Source organism: Dunckerocampus dactyliophorus, chromosome 10, assembly GCF_027744805.1.
Source record: "Dunckerocampus dactyliophorus isolate RoL2022-P2 chromosome 10, RoL_Ddac_1.1, whole genome shotgun sequence".
Taxonomy (NCBI): domain Eukaryota; kingdom Metazoa; phylum Chordata; class Actinopteri; order Syngnathiformes; family Syngnathidae; genus Dunckerocampus; species Dunckerocampus dactyliophorus.
This window is the reverse complement of record NC_072828.1, coordinates 10,688,544-10,713,086: the sequence shown is the minus strand read 5'-3', so window position 1 is coordinate 10,713,086 and position 24,543 is coordinate 10,688,544. Positions and strand designations below refer to the sequence as shown.

The following is a 24,543-nucleotide window of genomic DNA, read 5'->3' as shown; positions in this document are numbered from 1 at the left end:
AGGGTTTCAATTAGGGGCTCCTGATTTCCCCTGGGGGCCCACGTCCTTCCTTCCTTCTCACAGAGATGCCTCATTAATAGCAAAAACACACACAGACATTTAAACATGTTGCCCTAGCCATTAACACACATACAAAGACAGACATAGTGGTTTGCTTACCCCTGACTTCTCATCAAAGATCTTGATCCCTCCAAAGGAAACAGTCAGGAAGACTTTCTGCTTGTGTTCTCCTTTGGAGCGAGCTGCTGCAGCGATACCCTGGGGGCACAAATATTGAACAATTTAAAAAAAAGGCTCTTTATTGCAAAAACAAATGTAGAGTAGCAGCCTTGAAAGCTGTCATGGCAAGCTGAGGCTCAGTCTTTGCATTCTTAGGCCAACAATCTGAATTGAAATAAATAGCAGCACGTCAACATACAACCAAGAAATCTAAGTTGAACCAATGCTAACGTCGGTGTAACCCTTATGGTCCACCCCCGCGCACACCTGAAGCTCGAATTAGGGTCCACCAAATCAGAGTTGAGAGTGTTAGACATCAAGCTAAAAACCCGAGCTGTCAACTCTTATGTGGAGTGCGACTGGTAAGGCGTCAGGGAGTGAGGTTTACCATTTTATTTTCACACAGCTGCACCATCCGTTACATTGGCAGCTTGGGGAACATCACTCCATGTATTCCTGGTCTAATATGCATTGTAGGTTTATTTTTATATTACTATGATAAGTGATCGAGGAAAAGGCTTCTTGAGACGTCATCTGTACTTCTGTGTAGAAGGTGTCGGACGTTTCGCTCCTCATCCGAAGAGCTTCGTCAGCAAACTAATAAGTGCTGGTAGCTTAGGCCTTAAATACAGTAAGAGTGGGCGGAATTGGTGTGCCAACACCCTCCTCCTATTGGTTCGTTACACTAAGCCTGGGCGGAGCAGTGGTATAATCCTATCCTGTTATTCACACCTACGATAAAAGGGAAGTGTCGCTCCCTGAATTGGGTATGAACGACTCTGATACTGGCTTGTTAGCATCTATTGTTCTGGCTCGGCCCTGCCTTCACCTCATTTGCAAGACTAAGAGCTGTGGGTTTTGGTCTCAGTAACCTGCTGAACACAGGGTCCAAATTAAACCTCAAACCACCATTCCGATTCAATGATGGGTTCTGTTGTTTGACAAAAATAGCTTCCTTTACTCCTCTTTCAAACCATCTGTTTTCTTTGGCCAAAATCTTTACCTCGCTGTCCTGAAAAGAGTGATTGGTAGCTTTCAGGTGTAGATGTACTGCTGATTGAGGACCACTAGCATTGTCCCTGCGATGTTGATAAAGCCTTTTTTGGAGCATTTGCTTAGTTTCCCCAATGTAGTGCTCTTTGCATTCCTCATCTTTACAGTGGATGGAATAGACCACATTGCTCTGTTTCTGGTTTGGAGCCTTGTCTTTAGGATGCACAAATTTTTGTCTCAGGGTATTTACTGGTTTGAAATAGGTAGGAATTTTGTGTTGCCATAAGATCCTCTGGAGTTTTTCGGAGACCCCCGCTACATAAGGGACTACCACTCCTCTCCTTTTTGCTTCTGTGGGCTTTTGGGTTTCTTTCCCTACTCTCTTCTTTTGACATTTGTTAAAAGCCCACCGTGGGTACCCACAGGTTGAGAGCGCTCTCTGGACATGTTGTGTCTCCTTTTTCTTTCCCTCAGCACTAGTTGGTATTTGTTCCGCTCTATGTTGGAGGGTCCTAATAACCCCTAGTTTATGTTGTAGTGGATGGTTTGATTCAAAAAGCAGGTATTGGTCAGTGTGTGTGGCCTTTCTAAAGACCTCTGTAAGTAGCTGTCTGTCCTTTCCTATAATTACCTTGCAGTCTAAGAAGGCTAGTTGGTTTTCTTTAGTGTCCTCGCGAGTAAATTTGATATTGGTGTCCACCGCATTGATGTGATCTGTGAAAGACTGAATTTCTTGTTTTTTGATTATGACAAAGGTGTCATCCACGTATCTAAACCAGTGCCTTGGTTTTGTCCCTGAGAAGGATGTGAGAGCCTGTTTCTCCATCTCTTCCATGTACAGATTCGCCACTATGGGTGAGACTGGTGAGCCCATAGCACAACCATGAATTTGTCTGTAGAATTTCCCTCTAAACTGAAAATATGTGGTGTTAAGGCAAATTTCCAGTAATTGGCAGATGTGGTCAGCACTAAGTTTTGTTCTCCGATGTAGAGTTGAGTCCTCGAGCAGTCTCTTCCTCACCACCGAGACTGCTGCTGAGGTGGGGACCACCTGAGACAAAAATTAGTGCATCCTAAAGACAAGGCTCCAAACCAGAAACAGAGCAATGTGGTCTATTCCATCCACTGTAAAGATGAGGAATGCAAAGAGCACTACATTGGGGGAAACTAAGCAAATGCTCCAAAAAAGGCTTTATCAACATCGCAGGGACAATGCTAGTGGTCCTCAATCAGCAGTACATCTACACCTGAAAGCTACCAATCACTCTTTTCAGGACAGCGAGGTAAAGATTTTGGCCAAAGAAAACAGATGGTTTGAAAGAGGAGTAAAGGAAGCTATTTTTGTCAAACAACAGAACCCATCATTGAATCGGAATGGTGGTTTGAGGTTTAATTTGGACCCTGTGTTCAGCAGGTTACTGAGACCAAAACCCACAGCTCTTAGTCTTGCAAATGAGGTGAAGCCAGGGCCGAGCCAGAACAATAGATGCTAACAAGCCAGTATCAGAGTCGTTCATACCCAATTCAGGGAGCGACACTTCCCTTTTATCGTAGGTGTGAATAACAGGATAGGATTATACCACTGCTCCGCCCAGGCTTAGTGTAACGAACCAATAGGAGGAGGGTGTTGGCACACCAATTCCGCCCACTCTTACTGTATTTAAGGCCTAAGCTACCAGCACTTATTAGTTTGCTGACGAAGCTCTTCGGATGAGGAGCGAAACGTCCGACACCTTCTACACAGAAGTACAGATGACGTCTCAAGAAGCCATCTGGATGGACAACTCCTGTACGACTGAGAGCCTACACAGACGTATGATAAGTGATATCAGACACTGTGGTTCCCAGCATTCTTCTTCCTAGTTAATACATGGAAATCTGGCTTTTCGTCATGTATTCGTTCCAAAACGCCCAACAAATGACAAATGTATGCAATTCCCACAGGAAACAATTTAAATCCAACAAATCCCTTCCAGACAACCAAAATATATATATAAAAAATTGTTTTATAAAGAATAATTATAGTTTTGCAGAATACAATGTGAAGTAATTATAAAGGAGGAATGGATGAAACTTTGTTATTGCTAATTTGCAAAAAGTGATTAGATTAAGAGGCATTTTTTTTAATTACAAAAACAAAATAATGTTGTTTTTTTTTTCAAATAACCACAAAGTCACTTTTTGTGTGAAATCATACAAAATTCAAATGCAATATAGCACTTATTATTGGATGTACAAAAACTGAGACAGTGTACGAAAACTGCGGCAAATCTTTTTTCCGACAAAAAATGGATAATATGAAAACAGAGTTTGACTGTACTTGTACTTGAAAAGGAGCATGTCAACATTTGAAAACAGTCCCACATCAAAAAACACTCACTACCAAGGTACCTAGATGAAGCCAATGCTAACATTGGCAGCCTGGGGAACCTTACGCCACGGATTTCCTACTACTGTATTGTCTGTCGTGTAGGTTTGTAGGCCTTTTCTGTTTTAGCTTTTAATTTTAAGTGGTAAGAATAAAGTCGAGAATCCCTGGCGGTGCAATAGTACACGCTTCTGCCTTTCATGGCAGAGGGCAAGGGGTGCGATTCCTGTCAGGCGATTCCCCTCGGAGGAGTTTGGACACCCCTGCTATAAACACTATATGCTTGTACAGTTTCTTATAATGGCACGTTAAGTTCTTTGCTCAGTCCAATAGCTCTCAAACATTTCAGCTTGTGTTCTGCTTTGGAGGTTCCACTGAAATTGGTGTACGTTAAAATGACAAAAAAATGAGCAAAACAGTGAGCATAGAAGAAGACAAGACACGTGCATCTCTAAGTTAATTGTTGCAACGCCTCATGAAAACATAACTGCCAGAACTTGTAAGTCTATGAGTGCGTCTTGAGGGCTGAGATGTTGACCTGAGCTGCATTAGCATCGCTGAGTGTCAGGGAGGAGGGAGGCTGCAGGAGCAGGGCGGAGCGCCATGAAGGAGGAGGCGGTGAGATCAGAGAAAAGCAGTTGATGGATTTCCTGTCGCAATAAATGAGGAGGAGGGAAGCCGTTTGATCAATGAGCTGTCTGTCCTCTCTTCAGCCCTCCACACCTCAAGCTGAAATTTTCACCACACGTGGAAAAAAAAAAGGCAAGAATGCGATTCCCCCCTCATTCTAATACCTCCTGCAGGACAATAAATAATGAATAAGGCTCTTCATGTTGTCTGCAAACTCTTTTTGCACATTTGAACACTTTCTGGTGATTTCAAAATCACCTGAAGCTGCTTTTTTCTTTTTTCCTCCTTGAGCTTCCTCATGCCTCATCTTCCTCTCCCTCGCCTCTCATCCGAATTATTCTCCCTTTGCTGTTAACTAGCCCATCTGTCTTCCTCTGCCTGTAATTGTTCCTGTCCTTGCAAATGAGACTTTCACCCCGATGGCCCTCTCATCCATATAAGCTAACCTCGCCTCTTCCTCACGCACTCATCATCCTCACCTCAGTAGCTTCAGCACCTCCATTTCTTTCTTATTTTCTGGAAAACTAACTTCTGGGAAAAAAAAGACCTTGTCAGAAGAAATATACACACTGTTGCTCCAAAGCTCCCCCTACTGTCCTGTAGTGTTACTGTCAATGCTGTCATTCCAGCCTGGGTGTTTATCCATCCATCTTTTATGCGGCTTATCCTAATTAGGGTCGCGGGGGTATGCTGGAGCCTATCCCTGCTGACTTCAGGCAAGAAGCGGGGTACACCCTGGACTGGTCGACAGCCAATCGCAAGGCACATATGGACAAACAATCCTTCACACTCACATTCATACCTGTGGACAGACCATCTTAAACACTTAAAAATGTAGTTTTTTCCAGAGAAATTGAAGTGTATACACTGGGGCTGTCAAGCGATCAAAATATTTAATCGTGATTAATCACACGCTGTCCATAGTTAACACATAATTAATTGTCATTAATCGCAGACAGAATTTAAAAGAATCTGGAGTAACTGTCCCTTTCAAAGATCATTTTAAAGTTTTTAATGCAGTGATCAACATGAGACTGGATAATATCCTTGCTTTATGCACATTTCTGTTTATTAAACATTCAGTTTTTTTGCTCAACACAGCTCAACACAACATGGACCTCAATGGATAAAAAAACAAACACAATGCGCAACAGGTAGACATTGGTAAGGTAAACTGTCCATCACTCACATATCATTCTTATCAGGCAAATAATCTCACAAAATATAATTGTGACTAACATTACAAAGAAAGGTTTGCAAAAACACCCAACAACCAAGTGAAATGAAAACAGGGTGTTAGAAAAAGAAATATTGACAACTTTCAAAAAACAGCGTGCTCAAGAACAGTCAGTAGTTTTCAGAACTAGGACTGTGACAATATACTGTAGTGCTGTCAGGCTGTAGCTTATAATTCACTTGTTTCTTTTGCAGAGACTCACACACACACACACACACACGCACGCACACACACACACACACACACACACACACAAACACTCTTTTACACACACTTCATCACACTTTTCTTAGTCTGGCAACTTCAATGACGTGGAAGTACAACACCGCGGGTTTTCAACAACTTTTATTCTGACTGACACAAGCCACCAAACAGCTGTCCTTGGCTATGCCTGGCGGTAGCTAGCAGCTCATAACCCAAATTTTAGCTCGCAAAGCAAAAAATCAGCCGAGAGAAGGCTCGCATCTAAAAAACACTCGTTAATTGGGACACTCATGTACCAAGGTACCACTGTATAAATGACAATAAAAAATACCTGCAGTGCTCTCTCCACTCTGGCATTTAAGACTCCGTGACAACTCAACTGTCAGTGACAGAAGATACAAATAACATTGGTCTTGTCGAGAGAACCATCTGCCAGGGCTTTGAAGCTAAACTATTTGAAGCTATTTTTGCTCAATATTTGTTCCCGCTTGTGGCTCCACATCAACCGCCACATGGCTGCATTTCCTCAAACTATGGTGTGGGCTGAGTGTCAAACAGGAAGTGCACACGTTCACTGTGCGTAAAAAAAAATAGTGCCGTTAAAGGGAATTTCCTTTAACTCGTGAACTTTGATAGCCATAATATCTAATTTTTTTTATTTGAATTGAGTTTCAGCTCAGTTGAACTGAAGGTCTGGAACGTTATACTGTACTAAATAAACATTAAGCATTATTAGAACACCTCCACCCCCAAGAAGAAACTATTCTATTGTATTATTATTGTACATAGTTTATTTTTGATTGATTAATAAAACATTTCTTATATTTATGTTTATTTGAAATAAAAAAAGTAACTATAAATATTAAAGAAACAAAGAAAAAAATCCAATCTATTTGACTGTAAAAGTGAGTCATGTCAGTATGATATAGTAAAGGGGGGGACGTGGATGTGTATGGGGGCTGTCCTTACCTTGAGCTTCATCATGGAGTCCTGACAGAGTTTGTCTCCACGGGCCGCAGTGACCTCGTCCAGGCCAATGAGCTTGGCCTTGTAGCGGACGCCATCGCCCTTAAAGCGCCTGATGAGAGTCGCCTCGCTGCGATCCTGCCCTGCAAACACACACACATACACACACTTATAAGTCCTCCGTTCAAGGCCCTCCATCATCTTTTACCTCGGGATAATCAATCTGCACTGAGCAGAAAAGATCCCATCATTGATCTAAGCAAAGAAAAGAAAAAAATGTAAGTCGTGAAGTGTGCTATCATATGAATGACACTAATCAATACACGTGTGTCTCTTTTTGGACATTTTTCTAATGAATTAATAGCGTGACAGTTTCTTTCTCCCCTCTCTCTCTCTTTCTCATGCTCTCTTCTCAGCCTCCATTGTGTGAGCGTGTCATCACTGTGAGAGTGTCAGCCATGCCGCTCACGTGTTGACCTTGCTCTCCACTTTCTGGTTTATCTCCTGCAGCAGCAAAGGAGATGGACTCCACTGTATTGTTGTTTTAACATACACTGAATATGAGCTCCAATCCAAGAGCTCAAACACTCTGCCTTCACAAACATAATGCAAAGTTTGGATTGAAGTATTCATTTAACAATACGTGTACCATTGTGAATGTTTCTAATATTTTGTCCCTCTCCTGGAGCTAAATGAGGTCAACCAAACTGCAAGGAGTCCTCATTTAAAGCTATAGAGGTCCACTTCAGGTTAATAACAATAATAATAATAAGAATTTTCTTCTTCTTACTATTATTAATAATAATAATAATGGTACATTGGTTTTATATATTTTTCCAAGGCGCTCAAAGACAATAACTAACATATTATAAATTACTGCTTGTTGCAGACAATCTTGAAGAAGTGATTTATTTTTTTATTTAATTTTAATACATTTTTAACATAACATTTAATTGAAATGTATTTACCTTCATGTGTTTTTAATATTTGCTGTATTAATTTACTTAATTAAATTTTTTTTTAATGTGTTTATTTTTGTTTAATTTCATCAAGCTCTGGAACGTCAACAACAAGTAAACACAGATTACAATCGTCATCAAATGCAGGTATGAAGGTAAAATAAAAATGCATCATAACAAACAAATTATTAAATTAAATAATGGTAATGGTTTAATTTTATTTGAACATGCATACAAGTTACAGTGGAATACACCACATAACACAATTCACACTTCCACATGTACAAAAGGAGTAGGGAGAAGCAAAGCTTATTTATTCCTACCTCCCATCCGTTTCACATCTGTTGCAATACATTTATTCACTTCCTGTATTTCATATGTGATCTTTTCAATACATAAAAAAATCATTAGGTAATGTAACAACATGGTAATATAATTGTCAAGGTTTTTCCACAATCATAATAATATAGTAATCATACATAATAATCAATATAATAATAAATACAAATAAACATAACATAACAAGTTCTTCTTCCTTTTAAGTTTAGTTTTCCCCTGAGATCATATTTCTCCTCTCTTGTAGAAAAGTATTGTATGGCATTTTTGGGTAACAGGTTATAGTTTGCTTTATGCATAATTTTTGTTGTTTGAAATTTTAATGATTGATTTTAGGAATAAAAGGTTTGTATGTTCTCTATATGCGGCATTATGGATTATCCCAACTGATCTTTTTTGCAGTTTTGCTTATATAGTTAATACCCCATATCTCCACACAATAAGTTAGATATAATAATACAAGAGAGCAGTATTTAAAATTTAGTTAAAATGATAACATTCAAATTCAGTATACATTATCATTGTTGACTGATGGCTAATTTTTCTACATTTCCTACATTAACGTACAATAAAGTTGCTTTCGAACAAGGCATGCACACACTAAAAAATAATTACTGTAAATATTAAAGAAACCAAGAAAAAAGTTTAAAAGTAAGCATTTTGAGTTACTGAATTATGACTTGACAAGCTATATTTGAAAAAAATATATTTCTGGACAATCTAAACTAATATTAACACATACATATTTACACAACATTTTTGGGGTTTTCAAGATTCAAGATTCAAGAGTTTTATTGTCATATGCACAGAAAAACAGTGAAACACACACAGTAAAACAGGTAGAGTTACCTGGTACTACGCAATGAAAATTCTTTTCTCGTTTTAAAGAAACATTTGATGTTATACTGTGAAAGTGAGTCATCACATGGGAGGATTTACAATGCACATGATTGATGTGTTTTTTTTCCTTGTTAATTACTACTACTACTACTACTACTACTACAATTAGTACTACAAAGGCCACAAAAGATGCACTGATTAGAATAAGACTAGACTGTACATCCTTGATAGTTGATTAAATGACACTAGTTTGCTTCCGATCTTATCTATTGCATTTTATTTCTATCCATTCTATGTAGTGCGAGGCTTACAACCTTAAATGACAACAAAAGGTGGTAACATCATAACTCTCAGTGTTTCTTCTATGGCCTGAGGCGATGTGAAGTAATGCATTTGCTCTGCACTGACAGGGAATCCCTTTTTATGTTGTCTTTTCACCCCCAGCATCTTCTCTTTCTCAAATCAGCAGGTAGCGCATAGAGAGCGTGCACAGCAAAGTGTAATGATATTGCAGCATCGCGCACATAATATATGGACGCATTAGTCGCGTGACCCTCGGAAGGTCGTAGTGGAAGTGATGAAGAGGTCCCATCTTCTTGCAGGCAGTGTGTTGTTACTAGAGCTGTAACGGAATCTGATTACCTAGTAATCGGATTTTTCGGTATTGAACGGTATGCGTATTTGTATTAAACTACTTTATGACTTTAGGTTCGGCACAACCCTGTACTGTATTATTGTGCGCAGGATATTCTTTTATTTAATTCATTTTATTTTTATTCAGTTTTTGCAAGCTGAGCCATTTAAGAAACGGGTGTCCAGACTTTTTCCAGATTGTGAAATGAAAGGATGCAAGGGCCACTTTGATATTTTGTAAAATAGATATGTTAAGGATACGTGAACATATGAACATTTAGATATGTTTTGAACAAAAAAAAACAGCATTTCAGCTTTGTGACATAAGTGAAAAAACTTGTTATTAGTACAAGTATGAACTTCAATTTTTTCTCCTTTTTCCAAATTTTTGCTGTTTTTTAATTTTCCAAATATTTCAACTTTGATCTTGAATAATCTTTGTAAATGTTCTTTGTGTAATATTATGACTTCATTCCCATTATCTAACTTTTCCCCAACCTAATTGTCCAAAAAATACTTCATTTTGTTTGGTTTGTCTGTCATAATATGACAACTTATAAATTTAAATTAAATTGTTTCTTTAATATTCCACCTCTATGCTGCTAAAATGAAATTACTTTTCCTCATAATATTAAGAGTTTATTCTTGTAAAATTGCAACTTTTTTTCCTCATTAGAATACAACTTTTTCTCTTAATATTTTGACTTTATTAAAAATCTATTCTTTTCAACTTTCTGCAACTAAAATGAGGTGTTCGTTCCTCATAATATTACGTTATTCTCGTAAAATTACTACTTGTTCTTGTTAGATTAAAATGTTTTGTCCTTTCATTTTTGGCTTTATTCTTGTAAAATTACTGATTATTACTGATTATATAAAATTACAGATTTTTTTAGGTTTTTGTTAAATTATATTTTTAGCATGTGCCATGGGCCAATAAAAAAACAGCCACAGGCCGCAAATGGGCCCCCGGCCACACTTTGGACACTGCTGAATCTATTAGTTGCCCGGCGAACATAACTGAGTGACGGACTGGTGGAGTTGCCACTGAATTTCCGCCTCCACTTTGAGCAGCATCCAGTGTTGCCAGGTCTGCTTATTGTCAACGACTTTGGGCTTGTTTTTTTGTAAAGCAAATTCCAGAGTTCCCCGTTGTTTTGGGCTTAATTTCAAAGAGCTAGTCGCTTGTTTCTCTCGCGAGGCCTGGAAACACAGTCAAGAGTCTCACAACATGGTAAGGGAGCCTGATGAGCTTAACCTTAAGTCCCCTGTTTGGGAACACTTTGGTTTCAGTATAAAATACCAAGATGGAAATCACAAAGACAAAGCAGCGTGCTGACACGCTGGTATGCACTCAGAAACACGTCTAACATGCTAAAGCATCTGAAGTGACACCACCCAAATTTGAATGTTACCGGCATGACTAGAAAGAGCAGTTTGGTGCAAACTACGATACTGTTGTCGTATACCAAGAGAGTTTCCTTGACCTTTCTGCTCATGCTAAAGAAATACCACAAAATTACAGATTGTTAAGCGCACCTGAATATAAGACGCACCCACCAAATTTAAAGAGAAAAAAATGTTTTAGGCTGCTGCGGTCCAAACAGTCCAAGTTGAAGCTGTAGTAATTCTACACTTTATCAAACTTACTTAAGCTTTGTCAGATCACAAAGGCTAAGTAGTTTTATGGGTTTTTTTGCATTTCCCAAAATGAACCAAACCGTGACCGAGGTAGGTACCAAACTGTGATGATTACTCTTTGTGTCTTTAACCTCGCAGAAAGACACAATAAGTGAACATCTGCCGATGTGTCAGTCATGGCTGCTTGACAGGACAACACAGTGAAAGTAGTTGATACACAAGAAGAAGTTTATGTAGGGAAGGAGGAGGATGAAGAGGAGGATGGATGGTGATGGATGCTTGAGTGAGCAAGGCCTCCCTGGATAAATGTCAGTCAGGATTAGAGCGTTATGACAGGCAGAGGCCCCCTCACAGACACACATGCACGCACACACACACACACACACACACACACACACACACACTTGTGATCGATGGCAGGTACAGTAGTGTGGAGGGCCTTTAGGGAAGCCCCCAGCGGCGCCCCCGGCAACCGTAACCTTCTGTCTGCTTAGTGCCATTCCATCACTCTCATCCCTCAAGCCAACACACACACACACACAAAGCTTTCATTTACATGGAATTTGATTTCTCTCATCTCCCATCATGCAACAGGGTAACAACCTGCCCACCATGGCGGAAATGAAACTCAACTGGCGTCTTTATTGAGAAGCTGTTATCTGACTGCTGAGCAAGCAAGTACAAACCAAACATTAGCAGGAGCACAATAGAAAACCTATACAGACACTTTTTGTAAAAAATAATTTGGAGTTTGTGGATATTTTCTTTAAATATAAGATATATGACAAATTTTACATTGAATGATTTACGCAATTTGGGTTGCCGCTTGTCAATAAGGGCTGATTGTGGGTTCTTCACCCAAACCAGTTGAGAACCACTGGTCTGAACTATGCCATTTGCTGTCCACTGATTTGCCTTCCTCTAGGATGAGCTGTTTAACGGTACGAGCTGTAAGTTACTATCTCAGCTAGCATTTACGCTTACGTGTTGTAGAGATGTCTTTCCTGAGACAATGGGACGTTGTTAAACCATTGGGGACCTTTTGGACACGTATTCTTGTTAACGCCAGTGGTGCAACTAAACGCTCATCCAGTAAAACAGCAGCAAAGTGTAAGCTCGATAATGCTTAATGAGCTAGCTCGTTAACATTTATTAGACATTAGAGACCATTGGTGTGAGGCTCGTGGCCAACAACGAGCAAGCTCATTGGTTATCAGCTCGGAATCATCGGGATCGGCAACAACAAATCTGTGTTGACGTCGCAACAGACAAAATGTGCACACTCGTCGGTTTTGCAGCAGTCCCGCATTGTTTCTGGCAGCCAGTAAAGAGCGTGGCTTGTTTTCTCGCAGATGTAGAAGCGCCCGCAGGCTCTTAACTGCAGCTGGGAAGCTTCCCAAGCAACACTCAACAGCACACGAGGGAGCCTCACAATTAATCCCGCTCTGATGCCCCATGCCGCACTGTGTGTGTGTGTTTGTTGTTTCACCTCTCAGACACTTGAACACTTAAAAAAACACACACTCACACACAAACAGTTTAGCCATCAGCTTCATCCTGGCACATTGATTTAGCACACAAAAGCTGGCACTCAACTGACTAGATGCAAATGTCGCTAAAGCGTCGCCGCACTCGCTGGAGTGTAAAATGCGATGATAAAGTGCGACTGGTGGAATATAAACAAATTGCCTCGCATAAGCTGACGCACGCTTTTTTTCTTCTTTGTTACCATCATGTTATGAAGAGGCTTTTTCTCTTTTAGAGTTTAATTTGCAGCAAGATGCATTCAGACGCACCCGAGTCTGAATCAGTGCCAGCAGATGAGCCCTATTGATTTTGAAATGAGACAATATGGGAAACAATTTGCATCTTTTCAGCACTATTACTGATCTAAACTTGGTATAGTTGATTTGTTTCAGGCATGCTTAGTAAGTTACATTAAGGAACAGCACATGGGTACATTTGCAAACTTCAACATGTCCGAAAAGGAGGAGGAGGAAGCAGAGCTTATTTAATCCTACCCTTTCTCCATGTCAATTACTGATCATTCATTCACACCAGAGGTGTCCAAAGTCCGGCACAGGGGTCATTTGCAACCTGCAACTTGTTTTATGTTGACCACTGGCATATTCTCAAAAGACAACTAAAGATGGCCTGCATCAGAACATTGCAAAAGAGGATCAGGGCCATAATGAAAACAATAAAGTGACTTTGACGCGATATGATTACGATTGTCAACAACAAAGGTCAGTGGTTCGTATTAGTAGCTACGGTCCATGTTCCTTGTTGCCTCTCTTCTGGTCACAAATCAACTATCCAGTTTCAAAACGTCCAAGAATTATTGTAAGATGTCAGCTCAAGGGCCCTACTGATTTTGATTGATATCTGAGCCAAGATGCACAAGGTAGTAAAGGTCAACGCAAAACTTCTTAGCTTTTCTTTCTCTTCTTCAAACTTTCAGGCACTGCTCCATCATCTACTTTTTAGGATATCAATACTTTTGACTGTGTCTTTGTCTGTTGTATTAGACATCATTTTCAGGTATAGCCATGACAGCAAAACCAAAAGAAAAACTGCAACTAATCCTTGGATGGGCAAGATGAAGTTGTTAACTTTGTCTTTCTTCTACTTCCCCCCACACTTAAGCATCTTAAGACCACCTGCTGCTGTGACCTGGACCACATGAGGACACACCTGAGCTGTCTGTGCACGCAGCGTGTGTGCCCTGAGGCGACGGTCCTCTGGATAAAGACGGCGATCTCACACAACTGATGTGAAAGTCACCTTGGAGGAGCATACAGGTACAACTTTCAACTTGTTGTTGTTGACAGTTGCTTCCTAAGAGAGGTTGAGGGTTCTTTTATTAGTACAGACAGAAAGTTTGTTCCATATCAGAGGCTGTATTCTTCAGGAGCTGCTACGAAGGCAGATGGTGTCACAACAAAGCAAAGGCTTTTGTCCTTAAAGGCGCAGGATTCAGGGAACGCAGGATTCATGGCTTCCATCTTCTCAGGATTTATTGCAAATAAATGCTTCAATATTTTTCTTTTACTCATCTGAACATCTAATGCCAGATATGTGGCTGTGGGGGCCTCTGCACAAATGTATGATGTTAATAATGTAGCCACCTAGCACTGCTGTGTTAAAGGGATAGTTTGAATTTTTTGACATGAATTTATATGACATCCCCATCAGCAGTGTAGTGCTTCGTCCCATGAGCCGAGTTCTGGTCGCTTTTTGGTGTTGAGGAAAGTAGTTCCGGCAAGTTGGTGGAGTCACTTTAGTAAAGCATTTTGATTCTCCAAACATTATGCATTCAAAAGAGTAACACATTTGCATCACGAAACAGTTTTCTACAAAAAAGTCGCGTTTTTCCCTCGCCGTTCGTGTCACTGCCCGCTGCCGCCTGTGTATGTGTTCCACAGTGTTTACATGTGCGGAGGATGACTGCTGCAACACGAGAGAGTTAAACTGAGACAACAGAATGTATCTGAATCACCCTATATGTTCCATCGTGTTCCTGTCACAAACACCGCTATTAGACAACTTTGGCTTCTCGCCATATTTGCTATAAAGTGGGAATCACAGTGGCCAGGATGATAATATGTGTAGTGCACACTTCAGCGAGAACGTTCACGTTCCAACACACTCAAAACAGAGGAAGAAACATGTTTTGAAGAGTTCTGCTGTTCCATCACCCCAGGTAAGAACTAGCGATAACTTCTCTGCCCCTCCTCTCTCTCTGCCCATTCTAACTCCATCTGACGAAGTTCAGCATCAGTGTATTCCTGTTCATATAAAGGTCAAAGGTCGGCCTTGTGCTAAAAGGAATGTCGCCATCACTTCATTCATTGTCAGACATGTTTACTTGCACTATCCCAGCAGTAAACACTGCGAAGCAGGTGATAGGAATGCGCGCAACTGTTGACAGCTGGCGGCAGTGCGCAGTGATACCAACAGAGAGAAAAGAACGCTGAGGGATCGTGAGGTCTGACTTTTTTTGTGGAAAACGGTTTTGTGATGCAAATGTACTACTCTTTTAAACGCATATTGATTTGAGAAGCAAAACGCTTTACTTATGACGCCACCAACTCGCCGGAACTATTTTCCTCAACACCGAAATCAGACCAAAACTCGGCTCAGTGGAGTGGAGGAAAAGTCACTCTTGATGCACTATACTGCTGATGGGGATACAACTTCATGACAAAAGAATCTGAACTATCCCTTTAATGCTGTGTTACAGAAATGTGGGATTTGACATTTTCAACCTCCAACTAGGAAAAGTGCATCGGCAGCTTCTCAGGACACGTCAATGCACCCCAACTTGACCGAGACGGAAACATTTGGTGGCGTCAACTGAAACATTGGATCAACTAGAACTTGTAAACGCAATTTATTTTGGCTTGTTTTCCCAGTTCTTGGGACGGCATTGCTATCGGAAAAACAGTCAACAATCACACAATTTTAAAGGTTTTCGAATTGTATTAAAAAATAACAACAATTTGGTAACAGCGCTGGACTCTATCATCAATGAGGAAGATTGAAGAAAGAGGTCTGAATCAAAGTACACATATTCTATATCGCAGTTGCTGTGCCCGTTGAGCAAGTGAACGTGAAATTGCTAATACTTCAAGGCTGGAATTTGTAACCTCCTAAATTGTATATTTCCTACTTCCCAACAGTTTGGAATGCATCATAAGGGTAAGGGGCAGGAATACAATAAAAAGCTAACAATGCTAACAATGTGGACCGCATTTCACATTCCGCATTCAGGTCAGTGCTATTCCACTTATGCCCTCTAGATGGCGCTAACGCAAATTGCTGACAAGAACAAGAAGAAGCAGCCATCAGTTAGAATGCTAAAGCTAAAAACAAAGCTATGAACAACGTCTCTAAAGTAAGTCTATGAGTTGTCATCGGGCTAAAACGTGTCTTCACGCAGATCAGTAATGAGGCTTTTGCAGTAGTTGTGTTTTTTTCTCCAGCAATTGTTGCTGCTTAAAGATACTGACATGTTATTTTGTCACCATTTGTCTCAGTCTAAAGAAAGCCATCTCCTTCTTAAAATGTTCGCTGCAGGCTGAGAAGGCTTCTTCAGCTAGTTGTTATGCATGTCGCCACAACCCCGACAGAGGGCTATTCTTGGAAGGCGCTAATTGTTGTTTCTCAAAGTTGACTTCCAGGAAACACCTCCAGCATCTCACGGAGTCAAAAAGGCAAACAGCTCATCTCACTGCTTTCAGCTTGAGCGTATATATACAAGTATGTGTGTGTGTTTGTGTTTTTAGAGTGTGTTGTAGGCTCATGTCAGTGTTATAACCACAACAAGACGCACGGTGTACAAGGCTGCAACATGAAAGAGAATTTACCGTGTTTACATCAGCTCTTTGGTTAGCAGTAATAAAACCACGTAGACAGCAGTGGTTCGTTGTATCATTTTGCGGGGGAATGGAATCAGTTGTACACACACACACACTTCAATGAGATTTTGCATTCACATTTGAATAAAGATATAAAAACAGATAAAGAGGCACCAAAGAATGCATTGAAAGGGACACACCTATTTCACCTATAACAATAATGATGCTCGATTTACATAATGTGACGTGCATATTAACAAAGCTACAGCGACATTGTTATTATTATTATTAACATTGTTACGGCGAAGAACTATGTCACTGGCGTAGAGACACCTTGCCACACCACAACGGCTAGCTACTGGCTTCACCACGCACTCACAGTGCCTCGCTCACAATTCCTCAAGTCATACCGAAAGGTAAAGATACACATTGGAGCTGCTGCTGTGTTTTGTTTATGAGTTTGGAAAAGTTAACGCTAGGTGTAGCGTTCATTTCTATGTTGCTGTGTGAAATCAATGCGCCCAGGAAGGAAGTTCCGGTAATGCTTAAAATGACCGAAGCACGGCAAAATACTGTAAGTATTACATGTTGTATATCATGAATGTACCTGTTACTGCATGTATATACAACAATAAAATGTTGTTGGAGGTTTTTGGATTTGTTTTAATAGCGGGCTTTGTAGGCGGAATACATGTGTCCCATTACGTGCATTAATGAGCTGCCTCTTTGTTTTAGCTGTTTTTACTGTATACTGTATCTTTACAACGCACAGAAAAGAGAAAGACGTACGTGTTTATGTCTCACATAAGGATTGTGGATGATGGGCAAAATTCCAAAATTCGTTTAACATTTAAGCTTCAGACCCTGCAAACATAAAGCATGTTAGGTTCAAATTGAATATGACAAATGTTGACAAATATATCTGAGAACATCTTTCCATGTAAAGTGTTAATTGCTGCCAATTGTACAATCTAGATGCGATCTTGATTAAACTTAGCTTGATGTTACTGCTTCTGACATGGCAAACGCATAAGACATTATGTTCAAATTGTATAATATTTGACAGATAGTCACATTTCTGAATTAGTTCAATGAGCTTTTTCACATCAAATTTCAATTACTACCACTGGATCAACTGATAATTGAACTTGGTTTGATATTACCGCTTATGACACTGCATACCCCTAGTGCATCATGTTCAAATTTAATGCGACACAGCTACAAGAATCTATATCAATTTGTTAAATGGAATTTTCCATGTAAAATTTTGGAATCTGGATCAGATCCAGATTAAACTTGTCATGAAATTACAGCTTGTCACGCTTGTTCAATGAGATTCCCCATGTCAAATCGATGGATACACCTGGATCTGATCTGGATTAGTCTGGATTTGACAGTACAGCTTCTGACAGCACGAACATCACGCACGTAGTAAAAAAATCTGCTTTTATTTGACAAGAATACAGTCAAATACTGTCAAATACTGAAGCATCTGAATGAGTTCAATGGAATTTTTCCATGTAAAATTTTGGAATCTAAATCAGATCCCGATTAAACACGATTTCACATGGCAGCTTGTCACCCTGCAGAAATAGACCTACCACCTCAACACCTTAAATGACATTTTCCACATGATAAAATCTTTCCAGTTGCGTGATCTAGTTCAGATCCAGATTAAAATTGTTTTGATATAACAGCTTCTGATTCAGCATGCACATAGCACGCACATTGTGTTCAAATTGGATACGAATTGCCTGAGATATAAGTGTCTGAAGATGTCCAATGAGGTTTTCTATGAAAGGCTGAAAGTGACACACGGTCTGATCGGAATTAAATGTTTTCTGACATTGCCGCTTCTGACACTGCATACACACAGTACATTATATTAATCATACTTTTTGACAGAAACATAAGCAAACCTTTTAACCAGAACTTTCCATGTCAATATTAAATTGCTGCCAATTAGGCAATATGGATCAGATCTGGTTATTAACATTTTCAGCTTGTGATCACACATCCACATGACAGCTTATGTTCACGCTGAATACGATGTAACTGATATGTAAGTGACTGACCTTCTTATATGGCATTTCACACATTTCATCACACACAATTTAAATTGCTGCCAGTTGAACAATCTGATTCATATTGGGATTGATCTTGCATCCGTGTTGCAAATAATATTAACAAGTGAATATGATTTAACAAATACATAAGCAAACATGGTCTAAGGGATTTTACATTCATTTTAAAGTACTACCAAATGCTCAATGTGGATTAGATTTAATGTTATTTGGTTTGACATTACAGCTTGTGACATTGCATTCATATAGCACATCATGTTCAGATCGAATATGATCCGATTATGTATGAGTGGATTTCCCCACCCAATCTGGATCGGATGCAGATTTGACCTGGTTTGACACTTGAGCTTCTGACAACTTCTTCAATGAGATTTTCCATGTTAAATTGAAATTACAAGCATAGAAGGAAATGTTCAATCTGGATCAGATCTGATCACTTTAAACATACTGGATAGACATCCAGTCGACACCAGATATACCACAACCGAACCACATCGGTTCTGAGTGGTTGATTTGCTTCACACTGTGTTCACACATCAAGCGGCAACAGCAACTACACTTCAAATGAAAACAGACTCAAGGGTGCTAGTGTGAACGCACCATTATTAATCTGATCCAAATTTATAGCTTCAATCTCCTTGGACTAAACATCTCACCAAGGGCAACATAGCGGCCATGTTTATGTGCATTTATGAGCATCAGCTATGTTTGTGTGTGCAGCTGTGTGCTGTCCGCCTTCTGACAGTGTGTCACAGCATTACAAAAAAAAACAAAGAGGCTCTCATCCTTTCATGCAACGCTGACTCCGCTCCCCCCATGGGCCTGAACCACGGGCCACTCCTGCACCACAGCAATCATTACAAGAGGCATTCTTGTGCCACCAGAGGCTCTCTCTGTAAGAGCTTCAGGTATCTCCTCAAAACTCAGTAGTCGCCTTTTCATGCCGAGTCCAAAGTGGTGCCTCTCGTACCTGACATCATCCTCCCCTCCCCAAAATCTGGGGCCCACTTGAATTCCTGTGGCCCTACTCCAGTTCCAAGTGAAGCCGCAGCCTTGGGCTGTCAGGTGGGGGTTGCGAAATAGAGCGGAGAAGCAAAGCTGGGTGAAGGAACATCAGAAGGGAATGAAAAAGGAAGAGCAAGTCACCTGCTAGTGTGTGTCCACCTCACACGTTCATCACCTCTGCTACAGTGGAACTCATTTATATGTCCTAAAGCTTGAAGAACATCTCTCTGTTCTTGTTTCTCACTACCCTAAGGCTAATAATAGGAGAATAAAAACATGCACAAAAAAGGCAACAATTTTGTTTGTCTCCTATTTTTCATGAGCTGAATTCAAAGATCTAAAACTTTTTCACATACACAAAAGGCCTGTCTCACGCAAATATTCACAAATCTGTGTTAGTAATTCAATTCATAATCCATCCACCTCACATAGTGGCAGACCATAACAGTATGATTGTTGCACAGGTGTTCCGTAGGTTGGACACAATAAACAGCCGCTCCAAAATGTACAGTTTAATTGTACTGAGCGGGTCCTGTGGGGGTCCAAAAACCCAGTTAGTATCTGGTGTGACCAGAGTGATCCTGAGGCCCATTGTTGTGCTTTCAATCAACAAGCATGATAATGCTGCAAGGTATGCTGGGTACTGCCGCGGCATCTCTCCTCAGCGCTGCAATACAGCTGCTACAACGACGTATCCATTAACGTTAAAATCAGCGCACACTTGAATGTTTTAACGTTTAATGTTTTAATCGCCTGCACGTGTCTACCACTGCACAAAATGAAACCAACACCTTTGTTTTTTTTAACCTTACGGCAATAAATCCAAGTTCTGTTCTGAAATAAGGTTTAAAAACATGACATAATGTAAATTACTAATTAGCCAATGTTGACACTGTCAATCACTTAAAGGGTAAAAGGTAAAACCCGCCCCCCCACAAAAATCAAGGCTCTTGTACCTTCATGCAGGCGTGGAAGGTTGTTTGGCATCTCCACCCTGGCCAGAGTATTCCTGAAGCTCCATTTCCAGTGTCCTAAAACGCCATCTTCATGTGAACAAAAGGCTGTACGCAGAAAATACGCCTTTTCAAATTCACCCGAGTTCGTGAGTACACGTCCTTAGCACACCTAATATATGCTGCATTTACCCTGCAAAAACTTTTCAACTGAAGATAGAAAAGATGAGACGATGAAAAGAAAGCTGTAATATCCAATGTTCAAGACCTTTAGTGCAGCTGTGATTGTGGAAATAGACAACAGCAGCCTGTCAATATGAGACAAATATCAAATGTCCTTTCAGTACTCAGCAGGGCCAGTGTTGTCCTCCATTGTGTGCGTGTGTGTGTGTGTTTGTGCGTGTGTGTGTGACATTGGGATGTTTTCTCCTTTTGTGAAAATTATGAGCAGAGAGCCAACGGTTGCTATGGTGACTGTAGTTAGTAATGCGGTTGAGAAGGTGAACATACTGATACGATTACACCAACTATTGTACACACTACACATGCACAAACTACACAGACACTGTGACACAATGGTATGACGGTTAAATAAAAGGCTTTTAGTGTTGCACACTGTATTTTGAATAAAGATGTTTTTGACCATGAGTGTGACACGTGGGCGAATGAGGCCTGTTGGTAATGTGATGGATATGATGGAAAGCTCATACAATGTAAAAGCTGGTAGATGGCTAATGGTGGAGTTAGGTGGCATACTCCAACCAGCAAAGGCACTGTCTGATAAAAAAAAGCTTGTCACAACCCATTTGAAAACACTGGAAATAGGAATACAGTAATCCCTCGTTTATCGCGGTTAACTGGTTCCAGACCTGACTGTGATAAGTGAATTTCTGCAAAGTAGGATTAATTAAATTGAATATTTTTGTAGTTAAAGCATAGAAAACCTGTTTACGACGTTCTGAATTGGATTTTTAACAATATTAGAGCCCTTGTCACGTTCGTCAGTGACCTGTCTTCGTGCTCTATGTTGCTCTAGTTCCTGCCTTCTCCTGGCCTGTGTTTTTTTCCCTTGCAGTCACACCTTGAGCGGGCTGGAGGCGGGGACGCTGGGCACACCTGTTACTGATTACTCGCCATCCATTTAAGCTGACTGCTTACAGCTGGACGCTGCTGGTTCTTTGGTTTTGACAACCGCCGCCTGCTCACACGTGGACTCCTACCACGCTGCCAGCCTTTTCCCTGTTTCTGGTTTTTAGCCAGGCTAGCCCAGCTGTTACCCAGCTACCCAGCCAGCTCCTTCTATTGTGTTCTTGGACTATTTCATGGTGACTCTTAGTTTTGCCTTTTCTGCACCATCGCCTTCTGTTACTCTGTTGGATTTTGCCTGCACACTTGCATTAAAGTGTTAAACTACGTCTAAAGCTCCCTGCCTCTGCTTCTGGGGCCCCAACCCCATCTCCACTCGTCACAGAAAGAACCAGCCAAGAGGATTATGGACCCCGCAGAGTCTGAGCCCGTAAAACTGGCACTACGCCACCAGGCGCAACGCCTGGGCAAGCAGGAAGAACAGTTAAACGCTTTGGGTGCATGTGTAAAAGACATGTCAGACAGACAAGACGCCCGTATGCATGCTCTGGAGGCTCAACTTTCCGCTGTCTTGACTGTCCTGCAACACGACGCCTCAGCCACGGCGCCGCCAGCTAACTCAGAAACACCCACCGACCTCCCACCCACGTCCGACGCCAACTCACCTGCATGCGGCCCGCTGCTGTCCAAGCCTGAAAGGTTCTCCGGAGATTCTGGCGACGTAAGATCTTTCCTCACTCAATGTGAATTACACTTCGAGCTTCAAGCGGCAGCCTTCCGCTCCGAGCGAGCCCGGGTCGCCTTCGTCACGTCCCACCTAACCGGAAGGGCAGGAGCGTGGGCCACGGCGGAGTGGAGTCGCCGATCTTCCATCTGCTCATCCTACGCCGCCTTCGCCAAAGCCATGGAACAGGTATTCCAGCGGACCCCCCCCGGCCGCGAAGCGGCGCGCTCTCTGCTACGCCTACGGCAGGGACGCCGCAGCGCAATGGATTACGCCATCGAGTTCCGCGCGCTCGCGGCGGAGAGCGACTGGAACGCCCCTGCTCTGCTAGACGTCTTCTTCGACGGGCTCGCCGACACCATCAAGGACCAGATGATCCCTCTGGAGGCTCCTGCGAACCTCGATGACCTCATCGCGTTGGCGATCCGCATTGAGAAGCGACTCAACGATCGCAAGGCGGACAAGGGACGCTCAACTCCTGGACACGGCCATGGCGGATACCCTGCTCACCAGAACCCGCCTCGGCAGTCCACTCTCGACTCTCCTCCGGCACCAAGGTTTGACGAGCCCATGCAGCTGGGAGGAAGTCGCCTCACACCCGCCGAGAGGAACCGACGTAGACTTCTACGTCTATGCATCTACTGCGGCCAGGATGGTCATACCATTTCCCGCTGTCCCGTCCGCCCCGACAGCCCACGCACTCAAGCTTCCCATCCCAGCCCTCCACGCTCTCCCATGGACACGCCCCCTGGCACTACTTCCTCATCGGACACGGCGGGCAGACTACAACTCCCAGGTACACTCTCCTGGTCTGACGGACAAATAGATGTTTACACTTTCATTGATTCCGGAGCAGATGATAGCTTCGTTGACGAGTCCTTTGTTACACAATTTAGCATTCCTGTAACTAAATTACCTGTGTCCAAAGTAGTGCACTCCCTTGATGGGCGCCACCTAGCGACCGTTACACACCAAACCGTTCCACTTTTTCTCCGTATCTCAGGTAATCATCTTGAATCTATGCACTTTTACGTCATTCCCTCCCGCGCGGCACCCGTTGTGCTCGGGCTTACATGGCTACTTAAACATAACCCACACATTGACTGGGCTAAGTCTACCATTATTAACTGGAGTGTTTTCTGTCATTCTCACTGTCTTAAATCCGCATGCCCACGCTCTTCGCCCGCGCATGTAAGGCTACCTGAAAAGATTGACCTTTCCTCCATTCCCCCTGTTTATCACGACCTTCGGGAGGTATTTAGCAGTGAGAGAGCCCAGTCACTTCCTCCTCACCGGCCATATGACTGCGCCATTGAACTCCTCCCAGGTGCCGCATTGCCATCCGCTCGGCTATATAACATCTCCAAACCTGAGAGGGAAGCCTTGGAGCAATACATCTCCACCTCTCTTGCGGCCGGCCTCATTCGCCCCTCCTCGTCACCATTAGCTGCTGGATTTTTTTTTGTTGATAAAAAGGACAAATCTCTACGACCTTGTGTCGACTACCGCTCACTCAATGATATTACTGTTAAGAACAAATACCCTCTGCCATTACTGGACTCTGCCTTTAACCCCCTTCATACTGCTAAAATATTTTCCAAGCTCGATCTCCGTTGCGCCTACCATCTGGTTCGCATCCAAGAGGGTGATGAATGGAAAACTGCGTTTAATACTCCCCTCGGACATTTTGAGTATTTAGTCATGCCCTTTGGGCTCACCAACGCCCCTGCCGTTTTTCAGAGTTTTATAAATGATGTCCTTCGGGATATGCTTGGCCGATTTATTTTTGTCTATTTAGACGACATACTCATTTTCTCCTCCTCACTTGAGGAACACATTCAACACGTTCGGTTGGTCCTCCAAAGGCTACTAGAAAACAAATTATATGTCAAGGCAGAGAAGTGCTCTTTCCACACCCCTACAGTTTCCTTCCTGGGCTTCATTGTGGAACGTGGTCAACTTAGTCCCGACCCGGCCAAGATTCAGGCTGTGGTCGATTGGCCCGTTCCTACATCAAGGAAGCTCCTTCAAAGGTTCCTAGGCTTTGCCAACTTCTATCGTCGGTTCATTAGAAACTTCAGCCGTGTCACAGAACCTTTGACGAAGCTCACATCTGTTAAAACCCCTTTTACATGGTCCCCAGAGGCTGATTCAGCATTTACTAAGCTAAAATCTTTATTTACTACTGCTCCTGTGCTCATTCACCCCAACCCCTCTTCTCAATTTGTCGTCGAGGTTGACGCCTCTGACACAGGCGTAGGGGCCGTCCTCTCCCAACGCTCGACCACCGACCAGAAGCTGCACC

The 24,543-nt window shown here is 41.9% G+C and overlaps 1 protein-coding gene across 10 annotated transcripts in view; it reads right to left on the bottom strand.

The window, feature by feature from the left end:
- dab1a (DAB adaptor protein 1a) overlaps positions 1–24,543 on the bottom strand; it is a 323,621-nt gene that overhangs the window by 46,095 nt on the left and 252,983 nt on the right. For all 10 annotated transcript variants that reach the window (XM_054789423.1, XM_054789421.1, XM_054789422.1 and 7 more), the window contains 2 exons: positions 6,621–6,760; positions 160–258 (listed from right to left, as the gene is read on the bottom strand). In XM_054789423.1, the coding sequence (XP_054645398.1) occupies positions 160–258; positions 6,621–6,760 (239 nt within the window). The remainder of the gene's footprint in view (positions 1–159; positions 259–6,620; positions 6,761–24,543) is intronic.